This window comes from Pagrus pagrus (assembly GCF_965226575.1).
Source record: "Pagrus pagrus genome assembly, chromosome: 4".
Taxonomy (NCBI): Eukaryota; Metazoa; Chordata; class Actinopteri; order Spariformes; family Sparidae; genus Pagrus; species Pagrus pagrus.
Genome location: NC_140188.1, coordinates 12,887,675 through 12,899,967, shown reverse-complemented (window position 1 = coordinate 12,899,967; position 12,293 = coordinate 12,887,675). Strand labels below are relative to the sequence as shown.

Sequence of the window (12,293 nt, the reverse complement as noted above, 5' to 3'; positions counted from 1 at the left end):
CAGACACACATTGACCTTCTCTCTGCTTGACAGAAAGGCTCTGTGACATTCAGCTGCATTGATCAGATTATAGAAAAATCAGTTGCTCGGTGTGTGGACCAGCAAAAGTAAATGATACCTTTTTCCATTTGTTTAAGATAGACAGATAGTGGATATGAGAAATACAGATAGGAGTGATAGGAAGGTAGAATAAGGAAGATTGAATAAAAAGAAGAGAAGATGGAGCGTGGACGGCATGTGGGGTTGGTCATAAGGTTTAGCCTGTTGATCACAGTTGCAGTCAGAGGGGCCCTGGGGAGCAGCTGACCTTTATGTGTGTGTGTGTGTATGTGTGTGTGTGTGGGAACACACCAGAGCTGTTTACTAAAACTAAAGAGTCCACCTGACTTAGCTGACCTTTCTTTTAAGGTCCATGCAGTGTGAATGCTAGTTCTCCGGCAATCACATGAGGAGAGCAGGAGACATTTTAAACTTACTGTGAAGGTTAAATTACTGTGACGTGTTTATAGTAATATTACAATCTGTCCATAAATCTGTTCAGCGTATCTCAAGTTAAAGCTGGCCAAATGTTGTAACCAAGTACTATCCACCCCCTCCCTTCAGGCCTCCTTCCAAAGCCAGTCCTCTAAAACACATGAGCGCACACTGCCTGGCTGCGCTGGCTGCCACGCAGCTCTTGCTGGCCAGCTGAGAGATAAGTGTGAATGGCTAGTTAACTGCAATCACTACTGCTGTGGGTGCGTGCTGAGTGCAAATGTTAGCGGGTTAGCTGCTAAACCAGTCAATCGGTGCTGCAGTGGCCCACCTTTCCTTGACCGTATCCAACTACCTCACACCTCATTAGCATGTAAGGTAACACCCAACATTGTCATAATGAACATAAACAAGTAACATGGCAATTTCTTAGTACTCAGCGCTGTGAGACTTTAGCAATATATCCGCCTCGCCTTGTGGGCCTCGTTCAGGCTGAAATATAATGATTGGATGGGCTTCATGGAGCCCTTTGACAGCCATAGACACCTGATTTGTTTCTTTTTTTAATCAGATCATTTGATTTCTCGATTGCTGTCGGGATGTGGAGAGACTTTCTTCAAATATAATAAAAAATGTTTCTTCAAGCTTTGTCTAATGGCATATTGTATATTGTTGACATTGTCCTAAATGCAACAATGATCAAGAGAAATCCATAGTTTACTCAAGGCGTTAATGTTGCGTTTTATTTGGTCGCGTGTCGCTATTACTCCCGGGAGAGCGTCGGAGAGTGAGACATGATGTCGGCAAACGTGACCAAACATAACGTGAGCAAAACTTTAAAAAACATTACCTCGTCTCCACCAACTCCCTGGCTCTGTAACTGCTCCACTATGTTTTCAAGCCAGTTGTGAACTTTGTCTGCCTGCTGTTTAGTGCTGGGAAGATAGCATGAAGAGTTTGCTGTTTTGCTTAATATTTCTTTATAGCATTTTTGTTGACAGCTGCGGCTGGAAACAGTGCTAATGAGAGTGGTCAGACACAACCAAAACAGCAGATTTGGGGGCCGTAAGACAAAAGCTGAATGATGAGAAGAACAGCGATGACAAGTGATAATCTGTGGGCTCATCGCCACACATTACTCCTTTCACATACAAGTAGTCATTTCCTTCATTGTTAGTGTGAAAATGTCAAACATAGCAGCTTTAAGTAAACTGTTCCTTAGTGTGATTACAAAGTAGTCAAATGGGAACTAATGATGAGGGATATCAGATCTCCTATATAATAAACACACATTTTCATGCAGTTATCCAGTGTACACTGACTTATGAGCTGTATAATGAGTTTATATTCATGTTGGTTAAACACACATCACCGTGAGGCCTGCATGTGTTTATTCATTCTACGAGCATGCTAACATTCACTTACAAACTGCCGAGTTTAAAGATGTGATATCATAAATATTATGCTTTGATTCCAAATATGCATAGATTAAAAACTGTCAGCGCTCTGATGGAAATCCCGTTGCACAAACACAAAATTAACATTTCTGACAGCTGATGCACTGTGATCGCACTGCGTGTTGGTCCCAAGTTTGTTACCAAGTGAGCCATGCAGTGTCATTATAGCGAGTCCCAGGGGGAAAGAGTCAGCCAGGCTATCAGATGTGCTATTACTGGAAATGTGGCTAAATTGTTTTGCTCTCCCAGGCCCAGTGTATAGGGTGCCAGTAGTAATGGGTGTTTAGGCTGGAAACACAGAGCGAGCACGAGAAAATGCAGGCTACTCAGGGTTTCCATGTAGGGAAAAGCTCACCTCGACTTTACAGGCGAGGAGAGCGGGGTGCGTGGACGCTAATCCGAAACGTATAAGCATGAATGGAAGAGGAACATAAAAGAGGAATTGCAAAGGGAGGCGGGACGGTGGAGTGATGCAGAGTGACAGAAAGAGAAAAAAAAAAACGAGACAAAAGAAGAATTCATTATTTTCCAGCCCAGTCTGTGGGGCGGCTGATAAGGGAGATCAATACCAGACGAGATGCGCATCAGAATCACGCGTGCGTTGTGTGTGGTGGTCTTCTCATGAGCATGTGATGAGCCTGGAATTGGATGAAGCGAAATAAAGAAAGCAGTGAATTTAATAGAAAAAAACTATACACAGAGCGGGCACAAAGGCAGACGAGAAATGAGAAAGAAATGAATGAATGGAGAGGAACATGCAGACGAATGGGGAACAAAGGAGATAAAAACAGGGAGCTCGAGAGATGGACTGTAACAGCAAAGAGGAAAGTTGTTTGCTAATTTGCGAAATTAGATTTTCCTAATGAGACGGATGCACGCTGGTGTGAGTCTGATTTTCTGCAGAGACCCCGTTCCACCACAGTTAAGCAGAATCGCAGAGGCAGGAAACACTATTAGCCGTCCGGACTCTGATAGTGATTGGGTTGTCAGACGCGCCAGCGAAGCGGGATGTAAAGAAATACAGGTCAGAGCCTGAGACAAATATAATTTCCCTTCCCTTTACACTTGTCGTTATGATTACAACTGGGACATGAAGAGAAGTGTTATTACATCCAATCAGTGTGGAGACTTCTAGCGATGGGACTGAAACCAGCAGTGCAGCTGAGAAACAACAGGACCCAGTGGGCTTGTTAGAGCTAAGAATGTATTCCAGCTGTATCTCGCAAGTAATGACCTGTTTTAAAGTGCCTGCAATAATGTCACGCTTCCTGGTGTATTTTTTATTTTTTATTTTTGCCTGTTCCACACTCGAGACCGAATGAAACAGCGGTTAGGATGTTTTGGACTGGAGGGCAGTGATCCGTAAGCTACACTGAGCGAGGGGACGGGAGCCGCAGAAGGTAATTTCACCTCCGTCCTTATCTAGCTTCACACCTGGAAGCATGTGCAGGGCAGCAGTGTTCCCTCAGACATGGATTGGTTCTGACTGGGAACACCTGACTCACCAAAATCTGTGACAGTGTGAGCTGAGTGGGAGTCAGGCCAGGTTAATAATGTCGCGGCACTGTTACAGGCTGTTTTTTCAATTTAATAAAGACAACATTGACTCCATTATCTTTGTGTTTGTATTCATGGCACAACTGTGAAATATTGAATTTTCTCTATGACTTGTTTTTTTTGTGTGTGTAATTTGAGCAGCACAAGTAGAAACGAGTAATAAAGTCAACATCCTCACTTTATTTATCCACAGTTTGCCAAACTGAGCTACTGGTGATGCCAGACCATGTACAGTTGGAGTTGAAAGTGTATTTTATTGTTTATGAAACTTTTTATTCACAAGAAGAAGATCGTTATATTTCTTGCCTCCCTGACTCTTGTTTTGAATCATGAATTTGAGTTCTCACCTGTTTTCTGCCCCCAGGTATCAATGTGATCCTTGACCGTCAAAACACAGGGCTGGACATCACCTTGTCTGTGTTATCATGTTTGGTTTAGGAGATATGGTGCAAAATACATAATTCAGTTATGGTGCAAAGTAAAATGGCCGCCACGTGGTGTTTTTGCCTCCAAACAGTACCAGGTTTCACACTTTTATGAAGAAGGGACGAAGTAAATATAACAAGGCTTGCACAAAGGCTATATAGAGGTGCAATGTGTCTGTGTACTGGAGTATCAATACTGCAAAACAGGAGGATTGAAACCACTTCTTTTGAGACACATTGCTTTTGTCATTTAATACACCTTATTTCAGCAATTATTTAATGTATTAAATTCTCGTGTTTGTGATTTGACTCCTTTTTTACTGCTTTTTGTATTGTAAGTTTGATGCCTAACAAAGATCTGAGCCCAAAATGTTGTTTTCTTCATCCTGACAGTGTTTACTGTCTTCTTTTGTATGCTTTCTTTCTTTCTTTGTTGGTATTCAATAATAAATACAACACAGTAAGAAGAAAGCACTCACAAGGGTAACAGAAATAACTGTGTTTGTTGCTGGGTTTCAATAAAAGAGAAGTGTCTTTTCAATTTTTTTTGCAATTAATCGATTTATTTCCTCTTCCCAAACAACCCAATCACCAGAATGAATGTTAGCAAAGTGCGTCTCTGCAAAACCAAAGATAAGTTAAAACTTTGTGTTGCAACTTTACGTTTCTTTAGGCTTCATTATCTATGTGTCTCTTGTCACAGCGCTGTGCTTATGCACTGGTTAGGTTTAGGCATAAAAACTACTTGGTTAGGTTTAGGAAAACGTCATGGTTTGGCTAAAAATACCACGAACACTGCTGGATATATCCCGAGGTCTAATTAACAACATCAGGTTTTGTCGCCACAAACATAGTTGATAATAGCTGGTCCTCCTTCAAAAATATCCAGTGGTGCCATGCTTACAAATGTTTAGATGCCACCGTCCCTGGTTTGGCAGCCTTGTTGCCTGTAACTCCACCTCTTCATATGAAATATACACATGTTAATAAAGTGCTGACGGATGTTTCTGTGGTTTTCAGAAAGGCTAACTCTTAACATTTCATCCCGGTGACTGGGCTGCAACAAAAAGTCTTGAATCCATTCTAAAAGCGCCACTCAGCAGCTCCTCTGATGGGTTGAGGTACACTGACCTCGCCAAAGTTAGTCCTTAATACATTCAAATGAAACTTGCCAGTGCACGTCCAGCCGTGCCCAATATGTCTCTGTCCCTGTCAGCCCGTGGGGCAGAAAATGGAGGTCAGAGCCAAATAGGATAGGGTCCTTGGCAGGAAATGTAATGGCAGGTGCAGCGGGCATTTTCTTAACTTTGCTCACTTTGCTTTGCCTTGAGACTCTGAATATTTCGTCCTCGCTCCTCATTTCACGTCGGTCTCATAAGACGACACTTGGGGCGTTTTGGCGAGGATACAGGAGCGGACAGAGTTAGCAGATGCTCTTTAAATGTCACATGTCAAACTCGCACGTCGTCAGCTATGTTTCAGGAATGAGTTTGCACAATCAATAGCTGCAGAATTCTGCGTTGACTGAAGCCTTTGGCTCGGTGCCGACAGCTGCACACTTGCTGTGTCTGCAGTGCACAAAGGAGAAACCACAGTGTGCATGCTCCATCGCTCTGTGCTTTGGCAGATGTACACTGTTAGATATCTTGAACTGATTATATAACTACAGTGTGGTCATGCTGCAAGTTTCCAATAGGGCGGCACTCAAACATGCCTTGACAAGAATTTCAATGCCCACAGCTAATTGTCCAAATTAGTGTGAAAAAGGCATAATTTGGGGTAAAAATGTGCTCATCCATTTTACCTAATTTGCTTCAGATATTTTCCCTCTCTCAGACTCTCATGCAATTAGACTCTAATTGGGACTTTTCTGGCTGCTCTTTCTAACATGTTCCACTATGGTAATACGGTACATCTCACATGTAATCATGTGAAATGATGTGCCACATTTATGGAACAGGTACAATTACACAGTTCACATACTTTGGATTTGTGAATATGCAGTATTGTTGTGAAGCAACTCTGTGCAGAGGGAACATCTGTAGCTAAAAGCTAAACAAGATGTGAATCACTTTTAAGCCTCACATCGTAAATTAGAATCAATTAAAGGTTCAATATGTAAGAATATCAACAAAATGTGAAGAAACAATAGTTTTGATGTTATGTCAGAATGGTCCACTGTGTTGCAGAGATATGTATTGAAGTTAGCATGCTAACCAGCTACCCTTATCCACTTTGTACGTCAAGAGGCTGTCAGTCTGATTGTAAACAAAACTAACCCAGGAATTCCACTGGCTGCATGTACGATATGGAACGGCTCCGCTATGGTTTTGCTCTGTGCTCCATCAACACCCACCAGCTGTGTTTTGAGTGCAGCACGGTGCAGCACTACCGGACAGCTGGTGTCGTGAGACCGTGGAGGTCCCGCGATAATTACAGAATCATGCGCGACTGCAGTTACACGTATGTGTTGTAAACACAACAACAAACAGATAAAAGGTTCGTGTTCCCGACCGGAGGATTAGAAGAAGTGCTCGGATTTGTCTCTTTTTTGAGATTTTTGTGCTGGCGTCAATACAGATGGAGTAGATACACAACGCGGCGGAGTCAGTGGAAGTAAACACATAGATGAGAGTGAAACCTATCAGCTCTGCTGCCGTGGCGGATCGGAGATGGACCAAACACGGATCTGTTGGAATTTAGAGGTAACACTCCCCCTGGTGCTCCAAGTTTCCAGTCCAGCCAGAGTCAGCTTATCCGACAGCTAGCTGCATGGTTAACTGAAGATACCAGCTAACAGCAGCTAAAGTTAGCATCAGTTAGCAGTTACTCAGGTGATACACTGCCCCCTATTTGTTTGGAGTATGAATTCAACAAGTGGTCAATTCTTACATACTGCACCTATAAAATAAAGAATTACTATCAAATTTTCTCTGAGGTATTATCCGAGGTGTTTTGTCTTGCTGTGAATGTATTCTAGTATTTCTTATTTTTTGTCCTTTTATGCTCCCTTTAGTTGGTTCGGAGGGATAACGGGTGTACTGCCTGTTTGGCAATGCTTTATTTTGAAAGTCCTGCAATTTCTTATACCATTTTTACACCAAAATTATTGGGAACATGCGTGTTCTTTAAACTGTGACTGTTTAAGTGGGAGTAAATGCCAAATGTACACATTCACATTGAAGACAAAAGCCACATGTTTGTTAGTGTTAGTGTGTGTGGGTTTTTCTTCAGTGTGAAAGGGGAGAGGGGTATTACACACCCTGCTGGATCGGCTGGATTGATCCAGCCTGCGATGGCTGTGCAGACAAACATTGTGCAAAGCCCCAGAAGATTATTCCAAATTCTCGACAAGATCCCGACATTTTCATAAATATCAAATACTGCAGGTTGAACTGTGGTAAAGTGTATAAGATGATGCACAAGACAGCTTGAATTTTCCATTAAATGTGATGTAGCATCATGTAGCTTGTTGGAACGAGGATATAAAGAATAAAAATGTCATATTCAGATTTTTCTGACCGTAAATCCAAAATCACGGTTCAAGAAGTTAATCAATCATTTCCAAAGACAGTCCCTGGAAAGAACTGACTCATTTGATGCTATTCATGTGAAAATAGAGATGCTGTTCTGATACTGCACACATAAATACCAGCTCTCTTATTTGAGTTTCTAGGAGGAACCAGTAAATGTCACAGTAGTAGTATTGCAGAGTTAATTATTGCTGTTTTTTAGAGGTATTTCCCTGCTTGAAGACTCTCTGCGATTAATTAGAATGAATCCAAAGTCCACCTTTAGAAGGCTGTACCCATTTATAATAATAATAAGTACCAAATTACACATCCTCTCTAGAAACCATCCATCCATCCATCCATCGATTTTCTTCCACTTATCCAGTTTTGGTCACGGTGGCAGCAGGTTAAGTAGGTTATTCCAGACGTCCCTGTCTCAGTTTTCCAGCTTCACCCGGGGGATCACCGGCCAAATGAGATCTGTAATCCCTCCAGGTCTACCCTGGGGTCTCCTCCCAGCTGTTACCTATCAGTCACTTTCAGGAAATTGACTGCCACTACAGGACCTGGAAAATAAAGTGTCACCATGTGCTTTTGTCTGCACATGCTCAAGAAGTAAATATGTTGTGTTGCTTCCCTGACCTTGTCAAGATCTTGAAAGAAGAGACTGTGAAGAAGAGACTTTCACCGCTACCAAACTAATATCCTCTGGTAGACCATAATGGACATCTACCAAGTTCATAGCGGACATTTATTCACTGTCCTATTAACAACATCCATTAGATTATTGCTACAGTCTTGGCTAACTCCTGTTTCCTACAGTTTTTAAAGATGTTTGGCATCACAGCCTAATGAACCGTCCTCCTTCTGTCTGCTGCCTCTGCCAGGGTCGGCTTTGTCCTTGGCTCTGTCAGACACATCCATCCATCCATCCATCCGTCTGTCTTTCTGTCTATCTCAGACACTAAAATGACCATCTTGATGTAAAAAAAAAAAAGCAATTATTTACCGTCTAACCTTCTCTCATTTTTGTTCAGTCGATGGCTCGTGACTCCTCATGATGGACTGACTGCCATTGTGGGAGAATATTTCATGCAAAATTGGAATTGCAATAACCATGACATATCACCGGAGCCCATTACAGCTCTGCCCACTTCCCATTTAAATGATAATATATGATTTTTTTTTTTCCCTCTCTGCCAAATCATTTTGACACCGTTTTTCTGAATGTGATTTGGGGGCTAATATTTATTTTCCTCTCGAAATTTCTAATTGAAACAGCAGACATGTTATTACTCAACCTTGTGGCATGATACATCTGTGCGTAATGGGCCAAATATTATTACTGGCTTGCACACATCTAGCCTCAATCTCTCTCCCCGGATGGACGGAAATGCCAAACATTTTTTTATCATTATTTTTTATTAAATTCTGCAAAAACTGACTCTAAAAGAAGAGAATCCATATTTCCACACCTATATCTCTCCCGTGCAGGCTGGCAGGCGGCAGCTCGGATCTGATCAGGGTCCAGTGGGAGGAGGGAGGAACAGAAAGAGCGCGTTTGGAGACGGGAAGCTGCGCGCTCAGTGGTGTTGTGTGGCGCGCACCTCCCCTCCCCTCTGCGCAGCGCGCACAGCCTCCTCTCGCTTTACGGAGCTCTGCTCGCGATTGCAGCTCTTCGTGCCAGAGCCTGCAGCTGTCTCTGCTGCGTCCCGCCGCCGCCGCCGCTGTTGTGGGAAATCGTCGCCTTTCTTTTCGTGACGGATCGACCGCAGACTTTTTTTTCACCTCTTCTTCCTCTTCGCCCCTTGAAGTGTGGAAGGTGAAACAACTTTTCAACAATTCCCAACAGTGTTTGGAGACTGAATGAAGACACCTGACAGCTCGTAACGCCCCGTCCCTGCGTGTTGACTGAAATCTTCGCAACTGTGAAGGCTATAGGAATGTGGAATACAAGTCTATCACAGCGGTGAGTGTTGCAATATGTTAATCACTCCTCTCTCTCTCTCTCTTTCTCTGTGTGTGTGTGTGTGTGCGTGCGTGCGTAGGCGTTCCGCAAAATGAAGTTTTGTGGCTTGAACGCGGACTTAATGCATGACCGCTTTGCTTTTAATTACAAACCAAACATCTGCAGCACAGAGCAGCAGGTCACTGATGTGTCTGACTTGTTATTTGATGTCTAAGTGGCAGCTCACGCATCAAAAATGTGTCCTCCTCCCCGCAGTGAAAGGACCTGCCTCTGCCCCTGACACCATGACCACAGACCTGAACTTGACCTCCCTCCTGAATGTCACCGATCTCCACAACCACACGCGAGGATGCTCCCTCACCAAGACGGGCTTCCAGTTCTACTACCTGCCCACCGTGTACATCATGGTCTTCATCACGGGGCTGGTGGGCAACAGCCTGGCCATCTGGATGTTCGTGTGCCACATGAGACCCTGGAGCAGCATCTCCGTCTACATGTTCAACCTGGCCCTGGCTGACTTCTGCTACGTCCTCTCGCTGCCCTTCCTCATCTTCTACTACTTCAACAAGACCGACTGGATATTCGGGGACGTGCTGTGCCGCCTGCAGCGCTTCATATTCCATGTGAACCTCTACGGGAGTATCCTGTTTCTGACCTGCATCAGCGTGCACAGGTACACCGGGGTGGTGCACCCGCTCAAGTCTCTGGGCCGGCTGAAGAAGAAAAACGCAGTCATCACCAGCGCTTTGGTGTGGGCAGTGGTTGTTATAGGCATCTCCCCCATCCTGTATTACTCCAGGACGGGCTCCAAGCGTAACGCGACCACTTGCTACGACACCACCACCGAGGATGAGCTCCCTGGTTACTTCATCTACAGCATGACTCTGACCGTGTTCGGCTTCTGCATCCCGTTCATCATCATATTCTGCTGCTACGGCATGATCGTCAAAGCGCTGATCTACAACGACATGAACAACGCGCCCCTGCGGCAGAAATCCATCCACCTGGTCATCATCGTGCTGGCGGTCTTCGCCGTCTCCTACCTGCCCTTCCACGTGATGAAGAACCTGAACATGAGGGCCAGGCTGTACTTCCAGAGCCCCGACATGTGCGAGTTCAACAACCGCGTCTACGCAACCTACCAGGTGACGCGGGGGCTGGCGAGCCTCAACAGCTGCGTGGATCCTATTCTTTACTTCCTGGCCGGAGACACGTTCAGGAGGAAGCTGTCGCGGGCCACTAAGAAACCCTCGAGGAAGGGCGACCACGTCCTTCAGTCCAAGAGCGAGGAGACGGCGCTGAACAGCCTGGCTGAGTATGTGGAGAACGGCGACCGCAGGCTGTGACCTGCGATCTGTTCGCTTTAGAAGCCATGATTGATTAAATGCACTGTGTGGACTGACGGCTGTGTGTAAAATTAAACCGAGGATGGTTCATAGAACTGTCCATATTTAACCCTGTGATAACCATCGCTCGCTGTGTTGATAAGCTATCGTACTGTATCGTAACGTACCGTTCTCTAAACGTTAGAGCCATCACTCTTCATTCTTATCGAGTAGTTAGCGTTGCTCACGCTGTGGACGAAATGAACATCATGAGCAGGCGAGCTGTGAGGAAATAGGCTTTCTCCACCAGCTGTAACGTCCCGTTCATCAGTTTGCTGTGCGAGAAACAGGACTGAGAATGGATAGCGCCTCCTCCTGATGCTTAATCAATAGCTATTAAGCAGGTGAGAGCTCGTGGTTAAGGAAGCGTACCTGGGCTGGCTTTTAGAGGGAAGGAGAGTAAATGCACTGAAGCTGAGATGGCTGCACGGACGGGCCGCGCAGACGTTGTAATGCACTATGACTGGGGGAGTCTCTTCTCAGAGGGCTACCCATCACTCCTCATTTCTTCCTCCATCTATTACTGACTGGGCGAGGAATGTGGTCGACTAGTTTTTCATTTTGACAGCTCTGAGGTCGTGGTCTGCGACGGCTGTGTTACCGCAATCTTTTTCTCTCCCTGTTAACTTGCTCAGAAAAAAAAAACGAGAAGAATATACTTACAGTATTTTTGTGTAAATGAAACGATGAATGTTTTTTTTTGTTTGTTTGTTTGAGGTGTACTGTACAGGATGTTGTGACGTTTTCCAGATGAGTTTGTGCTGTTAGCTGTTTATGTTCACTAATCCACACCTTTAGTGCATGAGTCCCACTAAACCACACCAGGATCCAACTACGACATGATCGCTGTTTAAAGGGGGCACTGTGTAGTTTTGGAGAAGAAATTCGAACTCAGAATTGTAATATTTACAATATTAATGAGAGAGTGATAAAAACAAGCTGCCTCCCGAGGAAAATAAGGTCCCCAGAAGACTGTTTGAAGCTGGAAAGGGAAAGGTGGCAGGGTCCGCCAAATATAAACAAAGTAACAGAAATTGTGTTATCCTTGAAGGTGAGTTTGTCTATTCAGTTTATTCAGGCATGAAAACAACAAGTTTGCTCAGGCATGCAAAGATCAGTCCCTGAAGAGCTTAAATTTCTTCCCCAGAAAGACATAGTGCGCCTTTAACTGAGCAGAACAGACACACACACACACACACACACACACAGTTCATCACCTGCGTTGTGACTCCATCAACACATTGAAGACTTGTTTGTATGAGATACCTCAAAGTAAATACTGCACTGTGCCCGTGTTTTGACAGATAATCATTTTCTATCTGTTGTAAATGATCGTGGAGTTCTCTCTGTACATATTTTACCCATCGGACAACGTAGATGTTTGATGTCTGTACTAATGCCTTTGTAAATCCGTAATGTGGTCAGCTATTTGTCGAGAAAGGAAGTGAATCACCTGTACAGGATATTTGGGGCCACTTGTATCTTTGTCAATAAATTTTGATATTTAAAACATG

The 12,293-nt window shown here is 44.1% G+C and overlaps 1 protein-coding gene across 1 annotated transcript; it reads left to right on the top strand.

Annotated features, from left to right (window-relative positions):
• Positions 1-8,947: 8,947 nt before the first annotated feature.
• On the top strand, positions 8,948-12,293 carry p2ry1 (purinergic receptor P2Y1). Its single transcript, XM_084351665.1, has 2 exons — positions 8,948-9,394; positions 9,650-12,293. Exon 2 carries the CDS (start codon positions 9,679-9,681, stop codon positions 10,738-10,740), a length of 1,062 nt encoding a protein of 353 aa, XP_084207791.1. The 5' UTR covers positions 8,948-9,394; positions 9,650-9,678; the 3' UTR covers positions 10,741-12,293.

Bases quoted from the DNA above. Each gene is read 5' to 3' on its own strand.
- p2ry1 (XM_084351665.1), top strand. From the start codon at position 9,679: ATGACCACAGACCTGAACTTGACCTCCCTCCTGAATGTCACCGATCTC.